The sequence below is a fragment of the Lissotriton vulgaris genome, chromosome 4_1, assembly GCF_964263255.1.
Source record: "Lissotriton vulgaris chromosome 4_1, aLisVul1.2, whole genome shotgun sequence".
Classification (NCBI taxonomy): domain Eukaryota; kingdom Metazoa; phylum Chordata; class Amphibia; order Caudata; family Salamandridae; genus Lissotriton; species Lissotriton vulgaris.
In genome coordinates this window covers 331,704,848-331,726,709 of record NC_141691.1, presented here as the reverse complement: position 1 = coordinate 331,726,709, position 21,862 = coordinate 331,704,848, and the positions used below count along the sequence as shown (strand labels likewise).

Sequence of the window (21,862 nt, the reverse complement as noted above, 5' to 3'; positions counted from 1 at the left end):
ATCTGGTTCTGAATTTTACTACATTGCTCACCGTAGGTAACATCCAAATGGGAGCATGAAGTGGTAATATTAAATGATTGAGTTTCGAAATACCCTGGGATCAGGAAATTAATTAGATGAATCTATGACCTGTTTATGTTTACACCTTGCTCTTAATTTTATAATATTGCTTACCCAGAGTAACATCCAAGGTGAGCATGTACCCATAGTCTATACATGACCTAGTTTATGTTTAAATTCTGCTCTTAATTCTATAACATTGCATATTATTGCAGATTAACTTCTAAAGGGGAGGCTGTATCTCTAGTCTATTTAGACAAAAACAGATACAATGGAGACAGGAGAAATATAGTCATAAGCTACAAGAATTAAAAATATGAGCAATACACATAAGTTCTCAAAGTTATTTAAAATGTACTCATTTTATTTCTAGGTGCTTATAACATTCTTGTGGACCATTGAGATTTAACATGTGGTCGTAACAGAGAATTGAAAGGGTATCCCTATCACACGATAATAAGTCCTCCATAATATAGCAGGGATCGTTTTAAGAGGTATTTACATGTACGTCATGGCGGTGTGTTTTATTACATTTTTCCGGGCAGTAACATGTACCTATTGCACAACGCGGTGACGTGTACACAACATATCTCGCTGCCCTCATGAGATGCAAATGTGTACATCATGTCGGTCTGGTCAGTTAACCTTCCTTTTATTGTAATAGAATTAATGCGTTGGCGTGCGTACAAGTTATCGGGCTAATTTTAGCGTGAATTAGCAGATAAGAGTTACCAATACCGGTTATGAGTGATTTAATTATTCACTCGTAAAAGTGCTTGTCAATTATTGTGACGCAGAGAATTATTGGGCATACCATTCACATAACAAAATAGAAGTTCTTTATTGTAGATTATATCTTGCGCCGCATAGAGGGGATGTCTCAATGGGATGTTAGCACATACATCATGGCGGCCCATTAGACTAAACTTTTCTTTGGCAGTAGCACGCACCCATAATGCAATGCGAGTGTGTACATATAAAACGTTGCGCTATTTTAAGCGTGATGCAGCCGGTTATCACCGTTTGGGTCGGCAGACTGACGGATCGGAAGGTGCTCGTGAAAGAAGCTCTTGAGGTAATTATCTAGAGTAGCTTATGCTGTATGTGCGTAAAGTAGCTTGAAGTTATATAAACACATCTTTTAATATCACAGCTATGCGGAAGTGAGTGATCTATCTCCGACGCGACAATAGCATAGCGTACCAAATAGTTAATAATGTTAGTCAGTCTTCATTATCAAGGGTCTTGTGAGGTTGTATAAACCAAGGCTTGGCATTTTGACTATTATTTAGATATGTAAGCGGTAGCTAGGCATTTCTCAGACATGTGCGTAGGTATTACATTATTTGATAGAACTAACTTCATCTCTGCGCAGTCATACACCTCTCGTATTTCAGGAAGATGGTATAAATGAAGGTTACCAAGACACATAGGTTGTAGTGAACACTCCCAAATTAGTATAAGATATATACAAAATATATGAGTATTGGAACTAATCTTCGTCGAACATGACGCAGCATAGTTAATTCATATATGACACATCTAATATAGGTGTTTTCATTTTTTCTATCCATATCTTTCTTGCAAGATCCTCATATCACTGCCTAAATCAAGTAATTTATGAAGAGGGTTATCAAATAATCATCACGTAATTGGAGCCCACTCCTATTCTTTGAGGTCAGTATGTTTCTTTTTGATGTTGAATCTGATAAGTAGGAGTAGCAATATGTTTTGTAGGGTGTGTGCTGTATGTTAATGTGGGTTCATTTGTTATCACGTGACTATATATTTATCAAGCCTCCGTCCTGAATTTTTGACCCAGTCAGTGAATAAATAAGAATGAAGAAAGTCAATATAATAGAATAGGTAAGTGGTTAGTATGTGTACACACTAGTGGCATATATGGTAAAGGTTAATAATGGAGATCACATATCTAGATCATAATGTTGTACATTCTACTTCATTTTTAGGTAATTGAAAATCTTGGGCTCATTCACAAAGGGCTTGACTGTTGATCTGTGCGACCAATCTGAAGATATAAGTATACACTATTTTATAATCGATAATCGAAAATACTTCTATATTATTGACCTTTAGAACATATACATATAACACAACATAAAAAATATGCTATATTTATATCCGTATATATACTTTCCTACTATACTGTGCATGCGACGGCTTTGAGACCCAATAATCACAAGGTTTGGAATGGTTGTACTTCCATACATTTACAACACAGGATTGAAATAAAGGTATGTAGAAATTAACTGTTAAACAAAATAAATAGGACAAAATCAATTAGGAGGGCAGAATCTATACTATATTTATATCTGTGTGTATATCTTCTTACTCTAGACAACTGTGTATGTGGCCATTCTGAGTCCCAATAATCATAACATTTGGAATGGTTGTTCTTCCATACATATACAACACAGGAATGAAATAAAGGTAAAAGACCTATGCAGAAATTATCTGTTATGCAAAGTAATTAGGACAAAGTTAAGTAGGAGGGTAGATTTTACACTATACCCAAAAATCTACCGATATGATGCAAGTGGTTGGGTCAATCTATCCACATAGATTTGGGTAACTATTGAATTTTACTTGTAAGAGAAGGAGAACATAATGTGTTGTGTTTTCTGTATAGATAACACCACTTGGTGGGTGACATTAGAAACGGTGTGTTATGTGTTCACATGTATTGTGCAATATTCATAAGTTGTGTTCCACAGCAGAGGTCAGATTTTTGAGTTTATAGACCATGTATAAAGGGGAGGGTTCTATTGTGTACTTAGTCACACTGTGGCTATTAATGAATGTGACTTTAAGCCTTAGACCACAAATGTATCCTAAATTAAATAAAGTCTTTTTTCATTCTAGCAACCACTGGTATGAAAACCCTGAGGAAGGCTTTGATGAAACGCGTTGGTAGTTAACAACTGTAACCAGTGTTTTCTGAAAGAGACATATATGGTGTATCGTGCCTCAATAGAGATCAAACATAGTCTTTTGGTTTAAGTATTCTGTTTAGGCCAAAATGGAGATACATATACCTCTCAGGTTGTATCATACAATATAATGATCTGTGGTTCAAAATTTGTATAGGAGTCAGAATGTATGTTTTTTTGAAAAAGAATAATTTATTGTGTATTAGATATATTTGCACGTTTTTTAATTCTGAAATATTTTGAATGAAAAGAAAAAAAAGTAAAATAAAAGCAAATATATTTTTCCATATATCAGTTGTACTGCTCGCATGTTTTGAATTGTGGGTCTATGGTTTAATTGCTTCTCCTTGTATTATCCAGCACTGTGCCCGGTGCAAGTCCTTTTTTTCCCCAATAAGCTGTTTTCCCTTTTAGGATAGTATCCTTTCTTTTAGGGGCCTGTGTGTTTTTCAGAGCTAGCACAGTGACGTCCATGCTGAGCTGTAAAATGACAAAAGCCATTTACCACTCCAGGCACAGTATTACAGGTTTTAATGGGTAAAATACCAACCAAGCCAACCTGAAATGAGTGAAAGAATCCCCTGACACAGTGTTTCGCTCTAATTAGAGCTCCTCAGAGAGTTATAGCTTTGTCCAGACACAGGGGAGCACCCAGTAGAAGTCAAAACAATACCCTTTCAGGTATAGAGTGATGCATAAATTATGCAAAAAAGAAGCAGAGAACTCTGGGTAGTTCTCAAGTTTAGGTGGAAAGCAGCAGGTTGGTATTTTACCAATTCAAAGCTGTAATAGTGTGCCTGGAGTGGTAAATGGCTTTTGTCATTTTACAGCTCGGCATGGACAGCACTGTGCTAGTCCCTTGCTTAAAGACTTTGCAGTTGAAATTGCAAAAGACTTTGTCCTTTTCTATCTCATCGTGGAAGGCACTGTGCTAATCCTATCCTTAAAGACTTTGATAGAAACGCAGGCATTTGAGGTGAGCAGATCTAGAGTGTCGCTGTTGTTGAGAGTGCTCTAACAGGAGTTGCTTTCCACCTAAACTTGAGAACTACCCAGAGTTCTCTGCTTTTTTTGCATAATTTATGTGTCACTCTATGCCAGGGTATTGTTTTGGTATACATATATACATTCCTTCGGTTTATAAATCAAAAAACCAATGTGGAGCCCAATTCCTCAAGTGTGAGTGATGTTTATTCTTCCATGAAGCGAAAAACACCTGACGAGTTTCGGAGCAGCCGCTCCCTGCTCACGGGATATATATATATATATATATATATATATATATATATATATATATATATATATATATATATATATATATATATATATATATATATATATATATATATATATATATATATATATATCTCTTCCATGTACTTCTGTATCTTTATATTTATTACCTTTCCTCTTATTCAGCAAATCCAGTGCACCACCCTATTTCTCACCCTATACCGCTCTCAATATATCCTCTACCTCAACTCTCTTGACTAATCTAGAACCTCATTCTACAACTCTTTCCAATGCACTACCCTGTTTCTCACCCTATATCTCTATCAATATATCCTCTACCTCCACTCTCTCATTCATCCTAAACCCCATACCACTACTACGATTCCCAAAATAACCCTCTCTGCCCCATCTTGCATCATCTCATACCTCTTTTACTATTTGGATCTCCCAAACAAGCCTTTCTAAACCGTTACCTCTGACTCTTGCCCCTCCCCCTCCATTTTACTTATCCCAAACCCCCTCCTACTGATCTGTACTAAAATAAATAAACAAATTATTCTAGACCCTTCCCTCTTCTACCCCTCCTTCCCTCTTCCATCCTCTTCCATCCCTTCCCTCTTCCTTTTCAATCCAAAGAACTGACTAACCTATCCACCACTCAAATTACTTTCATATTTCACTAAACTAATTCACCACTAATCCTTTATGGACTGCGGAGTAGCGTGCTGCTCTACGAAAAAGCACTTCAACACCTCATCAGGGGTAGCAAGTGCTCTATATAAATGCAAACCTTTTTCCCTCTTCAAACCCTACACTATCCTTCTCAATCCAAATAACTGACCAACATATCCACCACTCAAATTACTTCCATATTTTACTATACTAATTCTCTACTAATCCTTTACGGGTTCCAGAGTAGCGTGCTACTCGCTGAAAAAGAGCTTCAACACCTCATTAGGGGAAATAAGTGATATATAAATGCAATCACAATGCAAGGAAAATAGACTTCAGAGAACTTGTTTCAACACAAAAGCCAATCCTTACAATAGACTCCACATCCGAGGAAAGTCATTTGTTTGAAAGTATTTTGAGTATATGTTCATGAAGGAAGTTCCTTCAGGACAATGTGTCCTTAAAGGTCATCAATCATCATGTGTCCTTAAAGATGTCTCTTGTGCAATGGGAACCCCTACCAACCTATAGGAAGTTTAGGTGGTTGCATACAGACCTCTGCTCTTACCACTCAAGCACTAAGGACTTTTATCCACAACTGGCTGAAAGTGGCACACATTCATGTTATAGTGCAACACACCCGTTCATGCTAATGACATAACTACACAAATGCTTTTGTGGAACCCTGGAACCACCCTACCCCTCCCTACCCATACTCTACTACCTCAACCGCTGCCTATTCTCTATGTGCCATACCCCATGTACATCCCTTCACTGCTGCCCTTACCTTTTCTAAATTGGCTGCGTTATACTTTGTACAAGAAGTTGAAAAGCGAGCTGAGAACATGCTGCAGCATAACAGTGATTACATTTTCTTCAATGGAACTTTGTATTTAGCCCCTCACTTTTGACATGTCGGAATTTTTCAGATAAACATATTATTATTGTTAAATGAAAACATACCTTCAAACAGCTAAGGCAAGTCCAATACATTCTCCGGGCAACGGCAAACGGAAAGCTAACAGCCTCATTCAAAATAATGGCAGCCATTATTGCCCATACAGCAAAAATGAACATATTTACTGATTACGCAAAGCAAACTTTAATGGGCCAAACGAAAATCTGGCAAAAAACAGTACCTCTACAGAGAGCACGCTCGCTCTTCCAGGGCAAGCAAACCACTCTTCCTCTGTAATTTTGGTTATCAGAACCCACCCCATCCCCAGGAATGCGGTGACACATACAAGACAAAATAGTAACTATGTTATACACAAGCTATTTACGACTTACTTAGCATGAATAGGAGATTTTTACATAATATATTTTTTGCATATTCACACCACGGTATTGATCCGCATTGGTAATTTTGATTGAGGAGTGTATTTACATATTTGAACAAAATAGCACAAACATAGAAAGTGATAGTTCAAACAATTGCAAAATCCATCAGAAAAGGTCAAATATTTTCGACCAGAGGCGAAGCCCAAAGTACTGTCAACTCACTAGCGGATACAGGCAGCCTTGGAGGGAACTTCAACACGTCAGTAAATGTTAACTTCATATTTATTTTTTGGTATGGAGCAGAAATCAACCCAGCAGAACATGGTCATGAGAGCTATCGGAACAGGCTTCCACAGCTCGGGACCCTACTGCCAGGCATATTCAGTAATGAAAACCTTCGAGACAAAAGCTCCAAGCTGGAGAAGGTACTTTTTAAAAGCAAATGCTCAGATCACACCATATTGCATTTGATAATTTTTGTTGTTAACTTTTTTTGGTTTTGTAGAGTCTTCGGAGGCTTCTTTCCTTTCTCTTCAAACAGGTCATTGGTGATGCAGAGCAAAGTACTGGTATCATGCAGCAAGATGGGCTACGAGCTGACAGTATACCCCAAAGTCCATGTAATGACAAAGGAGTGATCGCTTGGCTCAATAACAATGCAATTACTCATCCTGGGTATGGTCAAGAAAGAAATTCAACTAAGGCCTTTCTTAGGTAGGGCTAATAACCTGTGTATAGCATTACTCCAGTCCTCCTTAAGTAAGAATTTGTGTCAGACTCAACTATAGTAATATTTTATGCTGGGGGACGGGGGGAGCAAAACTACAATTTAGACACGATATGTCTTCAAATCACGTGAAAAACTGTAAGTTACATAAAACGTTACATGCCTTTTTGAGTTTCATGCAATAGGCAGATATGAAAAGAAATGACACCCTTTATGAGACCGAATACTTGCAAGCAGGAAGCGTCATCCATGGGCAAAGCCCACCTATAGAAGGACAAATCACAGGGAGATGATACTCTGAAAGAGCTTCAAAAACTTGTAGCTTGCAAGGGCATTGGGGGCTACATGACAAACCACACCTAAAAGGTGCATTTTAATAAAGTGTGTGTGTTCAGGTACTTACTTATAGACCTGTTTTCGTGCAACTCTCATTCAGAAGGTCGTCATAGGGTTACCCGGAAGTACTCCCCTAAGGCCGGTCGCCAATCAGGCTACCCAGCATGGCTATGGGGGCGTGGCGTGGATCCAGGAGGCCGGGCCCTAATGGCACGCTCTCTAAATCTTGCGCTTTCCATACTGTGGTCTGTACTGGAGTGATATTATCGGTCCATTAACAGGACCCCTTAGTCGCTCCGCAGACCACAGTGGAGATCAAAAGCAAAATATTCAGAGGCCCTGTAATTCACAGCATACTTAGATCCTTACATTAATTAACCTGTTGTTATAATTACATTATTTATTAGGAAACAGATACCATTTACTAGGAAACAACCTACATTACCAAAATAAGGGCAGGAAATTGACAAAAAAGTGTGTCCAAACCAGTGACTGACTTTTCGAGTAAGCAAAGGTTCATGGAATGGACGCTACTTACCAGCGGGTTTGCGTAGGTCATATACTAACACAGAAGGACCATCGGATGACGGCCTCTTGTACTTGACACTCACATACCACATTGAGCTAAAGAAACGGAAAAAGAGTTACGAGTCACTCAGGAGTTTAGCCTTTGTCCTCATGACGTCCCACTTCCTAAATGTTTGCTCTCCTCCCTTAAAAGACAAAAGACGGGGAAGCGTACCTGAGGTAGGGCAAAGAAAAAACTAAATAAACGAGCTCGCCAGTAGCATGTACACACGCTGACCCCACGGAGAGCATCCCCTATGTCTCCCTCAGAGAGATTTACTATTCAAGAGGCGCGCTAATGAAAGAGCACTTTCCAGTTGAAGGGAGCTGACACTTGCAGTCAAAGAGACTGCCCTTCAAGAGAGCAATGAGTTAGAGAGGGTTGGTACTGGCTTGTGTCCCGATAAATAATCCGCCCGACGTGGCCGCAAGCACCAGCAAAAAGTGCAACTGTCAAGAAAAGGGCCAAGTGGTTTTCTTATTTTTTAGACACAACAGTCTACCAGGTGCAGCTGCAGCCAGCTTTCTACCGTGTCCAACATCCTCGGTGAAACCAGACATGTTCTGCACTTGCACCGACTCTAAACAATTCTCATGTTTTACAACAGTGATTAGCTTTTTGCTTATTCCATTCATTTTGTAGATAACTCCCAATACAATATTTCTATGTTAGAGACTAAAAGACATATATTGAGTGTTAAAAATAGTTCAGAGGCACTCATTTTCCACCGAAGGCTTTGAAGACAGTTATTTGGGAAACGGAAAAGCTACCTATACTAGGCTCGCTTTGGTTATAGACTCTTGCAAAGGCAAAGTTTTAATAATTTAAAGAGTTAGAAGCTATGCAGATTTTTTGTACACAATAAGGTCTATTCTACTTTTCATACGATCTTTGGGTCAGGGATTTTAGAGGTGTGTGAAGCTGCTTTTATTTTTCTCAACCTAGGCTACGTTCTTTGGTAAACGCTGCAATGTCATAAAGTTTTATGTTTTCCCATATGTGCATGACAATTGTGGCATTTGTGACAATTTATGTTACAAATTGTAAATGTGCAGACAAAAATAATGCATCCTTTTCTGCTGTTCATAGAAAATGTATGTGAGAAGTCTTGTAACTTACAAAAAGCCTGTAAAAATCTTCCATTTAGTCTGGGTTTGAGTGTAGTGAAAATAATCCAAGTTCAGCAAAAAACATCCCGCAAACTTTAGAAAATTTCTTTACAGCAAAAGGAAACAAATCATGAAGGTTTGCAAACGTGACAAAAGGGAAAAAATCATCAACTTCGCAAAACTCTTCTAGCCCCCAAAAATACTTACACCGTTATTGGATAGCATCGAAGCACTTTAGGAAAATTATAAATAGAAGACCTAAGAGGAAAAAAAAATAAGGAACTTGGAAAAGGCAAGATTTAATGAGCTGGAGGAGATATCTCCAATACTAGAACAGGAAGGCAAAACCTGTTTCTCGCAGTTTATATTTTTACTTCAGCAGCTCTAGAAATGTACTAAGTGAGCGGCTGCATATTTCACAAAAACGTTTGAAACCCATTTCCTCCCAAGATACACAATGGTTTCCTGCTGAAATCCAGTGAGACACGAGAAATGCAATTATACCGATGTTCTGGTCTGTTTGAGGTTAGCGTGGCCTTCCTTCAGTTTTCCAGATTTTGCATAATACCGTAGAAATATTGTTATGGATCCTTAGAATAACTGGGAAACAAGCAATGAAATCAAAGAGCTGTAAAGAAATTTGCCTTCAACTCTAAGGATCTTGAAAATTGTTCTGAAAAGTATTTTTTTACACAGCAAAAAAGAAAAGAATGTGGAATGTGCCAATAACTGCATTAAATCATTAATAAGGCCTCTGTGTTTTCAGAATCTATATCGGTGAGCATCATGAAGGCTAATCTAATAGCACCACCAAGCTGCTGATCAAAACAGAGAATTTGTACACTGGCTCTGGGAGCATTCCTAGTAATGAGAATAAAGGCGCGTTTCAAATCCCATTCAGTGGGGATTAAATTGTCCCCTCCAGCACAACCTCTCCAGTTCTGCAGATTCAAATGTCAGATACGTCTAGCATTACTGGCCGACATCGATAGATCTTTTGCAGCAGACATTAATAGAAGAAGAAATACACAACTTAAACCTTCATCCCGAATGGTGGATCATTCCCGAATTGGCTGGTATCAAAGTTAGTGGTCGAACTGGGAATCAGAAGAAATTCAGTAATGCTGCATTCCACGTTTTCTCCCCTAGATATTTCACCAGGCAAAAGCTGAAGAAATTTCCCAATGAGAAAATGGTAGAAAAAAAGAAAAACTGGTACGAATCAGTAACATGGGCATTCTTAATTTCGAAGTACCCACTCATGGTCTTCCTGGGAATGTTGCAATATTCCCACAGTCCTGAATTACTGACGTTCGTGGTATACGTAATTCCAGCGGTGCAAATACCAATGTGGAATACTAGACACAGATGCAATAAGGGCCATAGTCTTTTCTTACATGACATAATTTTTGGTCTGGAAGTATGCACTTTAAAAAGACCATTAGGAATCCATAACATCTCGGCTCCAGAGAGAGTAAGCTCTAATCTTACCCATTATGGATAGCACTATACAATGAAGAGGAAACTTCTATTAACGGCATGGCACAACAAGTGTCGCTTCACTAGGTCACCATGATTCAGCTACTGTGCTGCATTTTTTTTTAATTAATAAAAATAGAACAGAATGCATAGCAACAGTCAGGGGTATAGACAAGAGGCAAAAACAAGAGGACAGGCATGGAGCATAAAATCCAACTATACATTTGCAGTGATGTTCACAGAGGTATTACAAGACTGTCAAGCTACAATATGTAAGAACAGAAAAGATCATTGAGGTTGGAAAGGCATGCATAAACACTCTGAACACCAAGAGTAGGGTGACACAAATTTTATAGTGCTGTACTTTGAGAAAGATCGGAGGAAGTATGCAATTCCAGTCTTTCGTGTGTGTACACCGCAGCAAGAGCAGGATCCAGAAGACTGCTCTATTCATTCTACACGTCTAGGCACCAGGAAGCATCAACATCATGACCACCATTGGTTTCCTACTCAAATGTCCTACACACTATCCTGAATTTTGATCACTAAGAGAGGGTCTATAGAGTTTCATGAAGGTGCAGTGAGAGGGGGAAGGATCCATAGGATAAAAACGTTGTGTACCGCAAAGCTGACTGCTTCAGTGTTTTTTATTCCCTAACCTTGGAACAAACGAGCAATCTAGTTACTTTTTACTTCTAAGATAGATTTCATATTTTAAGAAGGCTTCCTATTGGTCTCAAAGAGTAAGAAAGTGGTTAATTTATGACACAATTGGCCCTTATCTCGAGTGTCTCGCCATTTCAAAAGTAATACATAGCATGAATTGTGCTAAACCACCACCTATCCCATCGCCTAAGAGGTTCTTATTTTCCAAGTTGAGGTGAACCATATCAAGAGTCTCCAACCTACTAAAACAAAGTCAACAAATTCTGTGGAAGAACTTCTGGCATTAAATAAGGTATAATTTTGGATATAACTCTTGTAGGATTCAAAAGTATAATGTCTTTGGTGGAGTAACAAAAAAACAACATATTCGATATCATCATTATCAGAATCCACCATTCTTATGCTAGAAGTTTATTCATAGTACTCCATAGAACTTGGTCTCATATGGCATAATCAGAAAATTTACATATTACCCCAGTTGTCAATGTCCTTTGTTGATTTGGAATTGCTTTCTTACACAGTAGGCAAGCAACATAGAATACAGCCCCTAGAGTGACAGCAGACACATGCTCCCTGAGGAACAACTTCTAGGCTGTAAGTGACTAGACACATGGGCCGGAGAAGAGTCTTTAATCTTAATTAAGGAGAGGAATATGCCAGTGTTACCTCATCCCATGCAAAATAGTAAGAAACTGACAAGCATCAAGCCCAGAGTCACCATACTCCAAAATTACAGAAAAAAAGAGGAGAGAGTGTGTGCTCAAGTTTATCCTATCTAGTAGCAGAAGAAAGGTAAGATTCACGCTGCATATCAATCTCAAAAAGTGAGGGATGCCACATAAGCAGTATGTATCACAAAATAGATGTATTTAATATTTTTTATGGTAAAGTGGCAGCCAGGAAATAAGATTACACCCTATTAATGAAGGAAATAAGTAAGGATCCCAAAAGAGATAGAAGGTTTAAAATAGAGTGGATAGATGACTGAAATGGAATCAGAAAAGGTAATTTAAGAATCCTTAACAGGCGCAAAATGCATGTTGATGAAGTGATTGGGTTACCTCCACATGGAGGAATGGTTGCGGTGCAGGGAAATCAGATATATGAGTTAGGCCAAGAAACATTTGAAAACAATATTGAGACAGTCCATCGAAAAGAATAGGTGCCTAGTGGAAGTAATGAATGGATTTCCTCAAAATAATGTTTATGTGAAATTGCTGCTAATCCGCTAGTCAGAAAAATATTCCAAATCAACAAAATGGCTTTTCACTTTCATTGACAACAGGAGGAATATGTAATCCTCATCTAGCCAACTGCAAAACAGAACAACATTGCACAGAGTACTATAAATTGGACTTATGGACCATCTTCTCTAATTCCCGTTAACTAGGTGCATAAGCAAACCAAGAATTATTGATCCTGATAATGATAATATCAATTACATCGTAGTTACCTCTGCAAAAAAATGATCATTTTGAATTCTAAGGGAGCTGTGTTTAACAGTTTAATTTATTTCCTGCCAGGAGTGCTGCCACTTAATTTACTAGCTTCCAATTTATGTAAAAGGTATTTCAACACGCACATCCCTTTGATTATATAGTTCTATACAGAAAGATTCCAAAATCCTAAAACAAGGTATGCACAGCAAAAATATGAATATACCTCATATGCTAATGCTCTTTCCAAGTGAAACCCAAACCTCAACACCGTGTAGCTGAATGTCACCAATCTTCAGTCTTTTCTCATTGACTAATACAAAAAGCGGTGTCTACGTCTCTTCAATAACATGGTTATTTTTTACTGCCCAGTATTAACCAATTTCTAAGTGCTCCCTTTTTTTGCAGAGAATGGCACTGAGAAATAAATTGAGTTGTCCAGCATTAAAAAGAATATATATATCAAGTTGGAAATTCGAGATTTGCAGAGATTCAGTCAATCCGCAGCTAGGGTTCTTTGCTCAATGTACACCATTTTCTAAAAACATGTCTCCCAATACAGAAGTGCTTGTATGATATGAGCCCCCTCAAATCACTACTGTTTTAGAGAACTCACGCTGCTCTTCATATCCACAACCCAGCCTTACAGTAACTTTTCAAAATGCACGGCTCATCATGTAAACCAACATGTCCTTAGGGATTCTCCGACACAGACATTTCAAAACCAAGAACGACCTTTAACCACCAGTTGCCAACCTGAAGAAGGTGATCATGTCACACTCTATGCTGGCTTGTGGAAACATTACAGTAGAAACATGAATGGGTAACCCACAAAAATTACCGGAAGTCTCACCCACCCACCACTGGACCAATCTACACAAACCTTTGACAACATGAAGCTTGCTTCCGTGAACACCTATCTGAGGCATCTCAAGCAGATTAATTTCAGAGAAGCAACAAAAAGTACGACCAGCTCAATACTGTTCTAGTGTACGTGTAACAACCATAACTTCACAGTTGGCGCGGTCAACCTGTAGCATACAAATACATGCATATGTGCATTTAGAAATGTAGCTGTACTCACACACACACACCTGTACAGAAAACATTCGACCATGAGTGTGGTTTTGAACTAAAAAAAATAAGAACACAGATAAACCTCAGCTATACAGGAGTTTATGTATAATCATTGATTTAGAAAAGACCAATCTGCATTTTTGCTTGTTCTTTGTATTTTGTTCTCATTGGACAACCCATTCACAGGGTGCTACTTGCCACATCTAAAGCACCAACAGAATATTTACATAAGTCTCTGAGCACTGCATATTAAATAAGCAATCCAACACCAATATCTGTTCAATACAAAAGGTAAACCAACTTGCTTCTCTTTCTGTAACCAAGCCATTAGATGTTAACTTATGGTTGCATCTTAAAAAATGCATCAATGTTTTCTTACCGCAGATACTTTGCTGATCACATCCCTTGCAACTGCAAGTCCCTGTGCAAATGTGCGTGCTGCCACAAACGATCGAGTCACTTGGAGTTTCAACTTGCGGGGAACATCTCCAAAGGGTTTCAGCTGATCTGTATACTTGCTGACACATTCCAGGTATTCCTCTGAAAAAACGTAGTCTTGGTTCACAAGCTGGAACATGCGCTCCAAAAGCCGGGCCCAGAAGTCGTTTAGCGTATCCTCAAGATTAACACTTCCACCCACATAGTATCGCTTAAGTTCGACGAACAGATCCTTAAATAGAGCTGCGTTTTGTGTGTATAAACGTCCATATGTCTTTACAAACATCTCGTTCAAAGATTTTTCTGCATTCTCCAGGAGTTCTTTGAAAAATTCTGAAAGAAACAGAATAATTGTTTATAAATCCAGCAAATTCAAAACTATCATAAATGCACTCTAAATTCGCAGTGAGTGTCCTTACTTAACCAGTTTGTTGCTTCGAACGTCCTGCGCCAGTGCTGAACGTTCGAAGAAACTGGTGCCGACGGCAGCACTTAAGGGGTTAATATATTCATGGCTCAGTGGCGGCCAGCAAAATAAAGTCGAGGTGGTCGGGTGGAGGGGATGCGGGGGAGAAGGGGGGTTAATGCTGGCTGCATCGCTCCTCACACCTCGGCGTTCTGCTGCCTCCGGGTCCCAACAGACACTTAGCAGGGGAGCCTCCCTGTCAATCCCAGCACAGTGTGGGGATTGGCCTAAGGGGCTGCTTTGATGCTCCACTCAGGACAGTGAGTCTGTGTTGTTTCTCCAACCTGGCTGTTCTATACAGCCCGGTTGGAGAAACCGAAGTGTGCATGTTGTTTAGTCAGCCTGCGATGGCTGGCCAAACACAAATGCACTTATAAGTTGGGATCCCCGTTTTCCATTTTTGCTGATTTTTACAGATAAATACAGAAAAAGAACATTTTTTTCTTGTATTAATTTTTAAATGTGGATAAAAATGGAAATTGGGCTCTTTTTTTAGTAATTGTAACTACTGTCTGCCATGACTGTCAGGCCAATAGCTGTGTGGATTGGTTGGTAAGGGGGATAAAACAGTAAAGAGGCTTTAACAGCAGTAGATATGCACAAAGTTGATACTGAACGTTGCATATTTTCTTATAAGTGCATTGATTTATCTTCCGCCGGTGTTTACAGCATTGAAACTTAGTAGGCATTCAAGCATAAGTGCATATTTACAGGTTAAATAAATGTCGAAATATACTAATTTCAGCTTAATTTTTCCACAGAACCCAAAAATAAATATGGATAAATGCAGATAAAGTTAGCAAAAAATTGGGATCTCAAAAATAGGGGATTTGTGGGAGAAAGGCGACGTGAAAACATTTGTCTCCCTGCAACAGGAACACTAACTAGCCAATTCAGAATGCTTTAGACACTTACAGGTTTGGCATGCACTGCAGACACACCTGCCCAAAGGCTCCTCCCCCAGAACACTTACCACTTGAAGACACATTGCTAGATGGCTACCTACCAGAGAAAGCCATTTCACTGACATACAAGAAATTGATTAATAACAAGTCAGGCCCCCTTCAACACACGTGGGAGAAATGGGAAGGAGACGGTTTAGAAATAGATGATGAGGAGTGGCAGATAACAGTTGCCTCCCCTAGCGAGGTGGCAATATCGGCATGTCTGAGATTAGTTCAACTCAAAATCATACACTGTATATACATCACGGGACCATGTCTGGTCCGAATGGGAAGATCGGAGGTGGTAGAATACAGAAGACAATGCGGCAGTGAGGGCACTTTCATACACATATTATGGGAATGTGACCACAGGCAGCCATACTGGAGCAAAATACACAACATAGTTAGTGAAACATTCAATCAATCAATCACTGCATTTCTAAAGCGCGCTACATACCTGTGAGGGTCTCAAGGCGCTGGGGGGGGAGGTGTGGGGGGGGTGCTACTGATCGAAGAGCCAGGTCTTGAGAAGTCTTCTGAATGCCAGCAGGTCCTGGGTCTGTCGTAGGCTGGTGGGAAGAGTGTTACTGGTCTTAGCAGCGAGGTAGGAGAAGAATCTGCCGCCAGTAGTGGCTTTCCGGATACGATGAATTGTGGCGAGGGCGAGGTTGGTGAGGGGAGGGGTCGGATGGGGATCCGGAGTGGATGGAGTTCATGGTTTTGATGGTGTCTTCGTTGTTGACGTGGGACCAGGCGGTCAGGCGCCTGGTGCAGGTGGTGATCGCAGGGGTGGTGGGCTCTGTGATGGATGCGGGGGTGTCGGAGTTGAAGCTGTCGTGGATGTCGGCAATCTTGCGGTGAAAGAAGGTGGCCAGGGAGTCGCACAGGTCTTGTGATGGTGGGATGTCGTTGGTGTTGGAGCTGGGGTTGGAGAGTTCTTTCACAATGCTAAAGAGCTCTTTGGTGTTGTGTGCTGTGTGTCTAAGCGGTCCTTGAAGGCAATCCTCTTGGCGGTCCTGATGATTTGGTGGTGTCTGTGGGTGGCACTTTTGTGGGCTGTGTGGCTGTCTGGTGTGCTGTCGTGGAGCCATTTCTACTCCAGCTTCAAACAGGTGCGCTTGGAGGTCTGGAGGTCTTCGGTGAACCAGACGGCTTTCTTGTTGGTGTGGTTGGTTGTGGAGAGGGGCGAGGGTGTTGGCGCAGTCGTTGATCCACTTTTTGAGGTTGGTCGCGGCGGTGTCTGGGTTGGTGGGGTCGGCGGGTGGTCTCAGGGCGAGGGTGGTAGTCAGTTGGTCCTTGGTGACCTTGCCCCAGCAGTGGCGTGGTAGCTGTTGGGTGCGGTGGTGTGTTTCCTGAAGGTGAAGTGGACGCATCTGTGGTCAGTCCAGTGGGGTTTGGTGGTGTGGTTGAAGGAGACGTGGGGGCTTGAGGAGAAGATGGGGTCCAGCGTGTGTCCAGCGGCGTGGGTGTGCGTCGTCGAGGTAGGTGAGGTTGTCGATCAGGGCGGTGGAGTTGGCGTCGTTGTCATTGTTGTTCTCGAAAGGTCTCAAAACATTAGGCCTCACCATTCGTCTCAAAGCAAAGAGATGCCTACTAAACATAAAGGAGCCAACGGAACTAAATAGTAAGAGCAAGCTATGGGTCACCCTAGGGTTGTTAGCAAAGAGAAATATAGCACAGCTATGGGGAGCCACACACCCACCCAAAATAGCAGGATGGAAAAAAGACCTAGATTTGTTTTTGTTTATGTTTAGGGAAAAGATGGTTTACGTTGCTCAGGGCTTCCCCAAAATGTGGTCCCAAGTTTGGATCTGGTATGTAACATGCTAGGAAAGTTTTATTCTGTAATGGAAATCACCAGTTACGTGACATCCTAAACTGCTCACTGCAAACTGATATTAAATAAGTAATTTCGAATATTAAAATCCTTTGATTTGTGATCATGTTTAAGGGGCTGATGCAGTTATAAGAAGAAAAAAAACTCTCGCATTCTAACTCCGTTCAGATTTTTACAGCAAGCCAAAGTTCAGTTTCTGCCCATTAAAGCATTCCAGTAAAAACAAAGAAAGACTAACAGAGGCCATGTTCACGAAAACTAAAACACATTCTTGGAGTTCCTTATTAGCAGACCTGGGAGGTTTGTTGGTTGACTTAGCTGTGCAGAAGGCCCTCTCGATCCTGCACAAAAGGAACGATGCAGGGCAGGAAAGGTTTATTTCCAAACGCCGCCATGTTCTCTGTCCAACATCAGCACGGGCCTCACTTCAGTTCCCATGACTGCCATTTCCTGTCTAGGGAGATTATTTCGGATCTCTGGTTGAACATTAACCCCGTCGGTTACATTAATTTCTAGTTCACTTAATTGCTTTCATTGTTCACTTCCTCGAGACTTCTTTTCTTCTTTTCACTCTTTAAAGTGAGGCAAGGAAGAAAGAATCTTGAACTAACCATTAATTAGACTTTAAGTAGTGTTTAGTTTAGAACCATTAGTATATGCGAGCATCACCATAATCGGAGTCCCAAAATGACTAGGTGCTATTTTACTCTAAAATGCTAACCTAATTTTTTTTACCTCTTGTCACTCCTACCAAACACCCACACAAACGCACCAAACACATGCAAGCCTTACTTCTTTCAGAAATGCTTACTAATTGGAGTTTTACATTCTCTCGCTCTTTTTCGCTCAACAAACATCGTTCATCAAGGTAGCCCAGATTATGGAGGCCCTCTTTTTTTTATTTTACAAAACACCTTTAGTTTCTGATAAAAGTGCCTTGCTTGGTGCAAACAAAGTGCGCATACACGGATTACATTTTCTCATTTTACAACTCTGTAAAACCTCCTCTACATTTGTGTGCAAACAATCAGCAATATTAAATCAGTATGTCAACAGAATTCTTGTGGAGAAGCTGTCACATGCGAGCATTTCTCACGGATGACAAATCATGCTCGGCTGCTCCCACTGAACACAAAGGCGCTGTAGAAGTCGGGGAGGCGCAGTACGCTGCTTGCAGCCAATGGGGATTAATTTCATTTACAACACCAATTGCGTCACAGACATCTGTGGGCTGGTGAAACTGGAGAGAACGGCAACCTAAACGAACATTTGGCAAGAAAAATCAAGCAACACTTAAAACATGATGGTTTTCTTGCAGAACGTCCACATTCTTTTTCCATGACGCTTGCACCTGGTTGCTTTTCTTCCCCTACCAAAATCTATAATATAAATAAATAAATATAACGGTCCAGTCCTCAATTATCGGTTTAAATGCAATTTTTTACTAGGTATTACTAAAGGGGCAATCATTTACCAAATTAAACCAAACCTTTCACAAGTACAGAATGGCCAACGAAAACCTATGATTATTTTAAGATTGGCGAGGGTCATTGGAAGGAGTAAAAGCTGAGAGATCGAGGGTCTCTACCCATAATCAAAAAAATAACAAAACTTTATATAGAGATTTCCAGTAGCATATTTCCCCAACATTAGAGGAAACTGCTAAGTTTCACCGGCAGTTAGAAGAGGTCACTCAGTTTGAGACCCATTTTGGTATACGGTCATTTTGTGAAAGGTTTTTGCGAAATGCCTATGACCTGAGGAAAAAAAAAATGAAGGTACAAATTGTAATTTGTGTGACAATTGTGGAACTGGACCCAACATTCAAATTCCGTACTGTGCATTTTAATGACTGGAGCTGTATACAATTAAAAAAGTTCTGGCTCAGTTTTAGGGAAGACTGGATTTGTGAGTCATTTTTTTAAGCAGGCCCATACCCATTGAAAATTTCATGGAAGAGTTTTTCTCACAAAAAAAAATAGGCATGTGTAGAAGGAGCAACATAATTTGGCTATGGAATTCGAAGATCAACCAACAGTTGCACATTCGTATGAGGGATTATGCAATTTTTCTGAATCTTCTTACATAGATCACAAAAAAAGTAGAATGGGGCATTTTTGAAGAACTACCATACTGGTGCCTCTTGAGCACTTTTCACTGTCCTCTCTACAAATAATATTTAGACAGCAAAAAAGTGCAGGCTGGGACCAGTGAAAGACTGTAAATGCTGCAGGCCATTACAAAAAACTAAATTGAAACTAAAAAACAGATCATGTACTTAATATGCACTTACATAGTAGCATGATTTAGGACGGATTTATATTTCGGTGGAAGGGTTACTCTGTCACAACGGTGACGGATATCCCATCCGCTGAATATAAATTCCATTACATCCTATGAGATTTATATTTCGGCGAACAGAACATCTGTCATCGTGACGGAGTAACCTGTCCACCGAAATATAAATCAGGCCCTTTGTGCTGGGCTTACCACAATGTGAAGGTGTAGCTGGTCATCCTGTGCGCTTGTCACACAATACAAGATTGCAGGTCTAACAATGTACTTAGTGTGCATAAGGTATTATTATACACAATGATTTCAGCATTTGAGGTTGGCATGGCGAATGTTCGGTCGTGAAAATATAATACACTCAAGAGATTGAGACCAAGCTATGTCAAAAGCCCACACAGTTACATGACATGCCTTCAACAGACCACAAAGAAGGCACACAATGGCCTAATGGCTTAAGCGGTTGAACTTGAAGCTGGGAAACCAGATTTTAGTTTGGTCAGGGACACTCAACGTCCTGTGATTCTGGGAAAATCACCTAATCTCCCTGTGCCTAACAAAATTAACGTGTCCGTCTGTAACACAACTGGTGCTCATGTAAAGCGCTGCAATACCTTTGGGTCGAGTCCGTGCTATATAACCCCTCCTCCCCGCAAAAAAAGGCATGACCTGAATTTTCCATGCAAACGTCATGGCCACAACATACGCTCTACATACATTGCACTTGAAGGACAGCCAGAGGTGGTGTCCTTTGCTTGCCACAGTCAGGGCAGGTGATGACTGTTGGCCATCATTAGGATCATCTGATTATTACACACATCGCTTGGCAGCATGCCATGTTAGGTGTGCCAGATTATTACATATAGAAGTGTTGGCCTGGTTGAACAAATAGAAAAGTTGACTTGGGGATCTAAAAGCTGAACTTCTGCTCACTATCAGGTGCAAGATTTGCTGTAAGTGGACTTGACTACAATCCTTCATAGCCTATACAACCCTGAGGGAGTCTCATACGTATAAAACACTAATAGGAGTGGCTAACGAGACTGTATTCCTGAGTAAAAGTCAACCAGAGTGCAATCCCCATTAGTTCAGCTCTGCCCAGTGACTAGTATCTGGCATTCCCAGAAGCATATTTTCTGAGTACAGAAACATTGGATCCAATTTTACAAGATGCACAATCTGGCCAAAAATATTGCTTTGAGAACAGATTGCATTGCAGCCTGTACCCACACATCTACCTCCACACAACGCTCAGTTAAGGCAGAGATGGGCATGCAATGCTCCCCCCACCGGGGGATATCTTCTTTCAACAACCCCCTTGTCCATCTGTGTACAGGAGTCCCAGTAGACATGCACTACCTGCTGAGTGCATTAACTTCATGGAATCGGACATTCGGTGCCAAATTCTGCCCAGTAATTCCAATTCTATACAGTAGTACCCTTTTACATGGGTTTTGACTCATATCGGCATATGATTACCAGGATGTTTTGTATGTACCAGCAACTACATGTTTAGTGTTTGCACCCCACCAGTACTGTTCAACTCTTAACTGGGGCCTTACTGTATTGTAAGTGAGAGGGACAGGAGATTCTGAAACCAGCCATGTTGTAAGAGTCTGAACAGATAATAGTTAACTATCATCTTTGGATTCGACTAAACAAGTGGTGGTTAACAGCCATTCAGGATTACGAAGAGGCAATCAGTTATGCTCCACACAATTGAAGCTGAGCACAGGATATACAGAGCCAGGAGGAAATACTGCAAAACAAAAAAAGCCAATGCAGTAAAGTAGCGAGGTCTGTCAATTCCTCAAACCGAGACCTCCTAACTATAATATATATAATCTTGTCTATTAACCACTAGAACAGAGATTCCCTCATCACAAGACGTAGAAAATGGTGTGCATTTTGCATGGTGACTACTCGTATGTATTAAACTGCCTACCAGGTTCACAACACCTCGCTTCAGGTTCAAGAAGAAGAAACTTTCAGGTTTATAATGACACCAGGGATGAGTTACAAAAGAACGGAAGAGATTTCTCCACGGCAGTTATATTTTCCCTGTGTAGCAAATATATTTTTAACTTTTCATCCGTCAAACATTAGCATGTGTAATAATTGCATATATGAGTAATCATAAAATATATAACTTTGGTATATTCCTTCCAGTAATCCTTGGATCCTCTATAAATCCTGATAAGTAATTTGGCCATACACCTGTTTATTGCATTACTCTAACTTGTGTCATTTGTCTGTGAATCATGCGATTATTCATGTTGTGTATTCTTACTTG

At 40.2% G+C, this 21,862-nt stretch overlaps 1 protein-coding gene across 1 annotated transcript in view; it reads right to left on the bottom strand.

The window, feature by feature from the left end:
• GPC4 (glypican 4) overlaps positions 1-21,862 on the bottom strand; it is a 200,430-nt gene that overhangs the window by 59,977 nt on the left and 118,591 nt on the right. Inside the window, exon 3 of the mRNA XM_086918699.1 lies at positions 13,975-14,366. Coding sequence (XP_086774825.1) covers positions 13,975-14,366 — 392 coding nt within the window. The remainder of the gene's footprint in view (positions 1-13,974; positions 14,367-21,862) is intronic.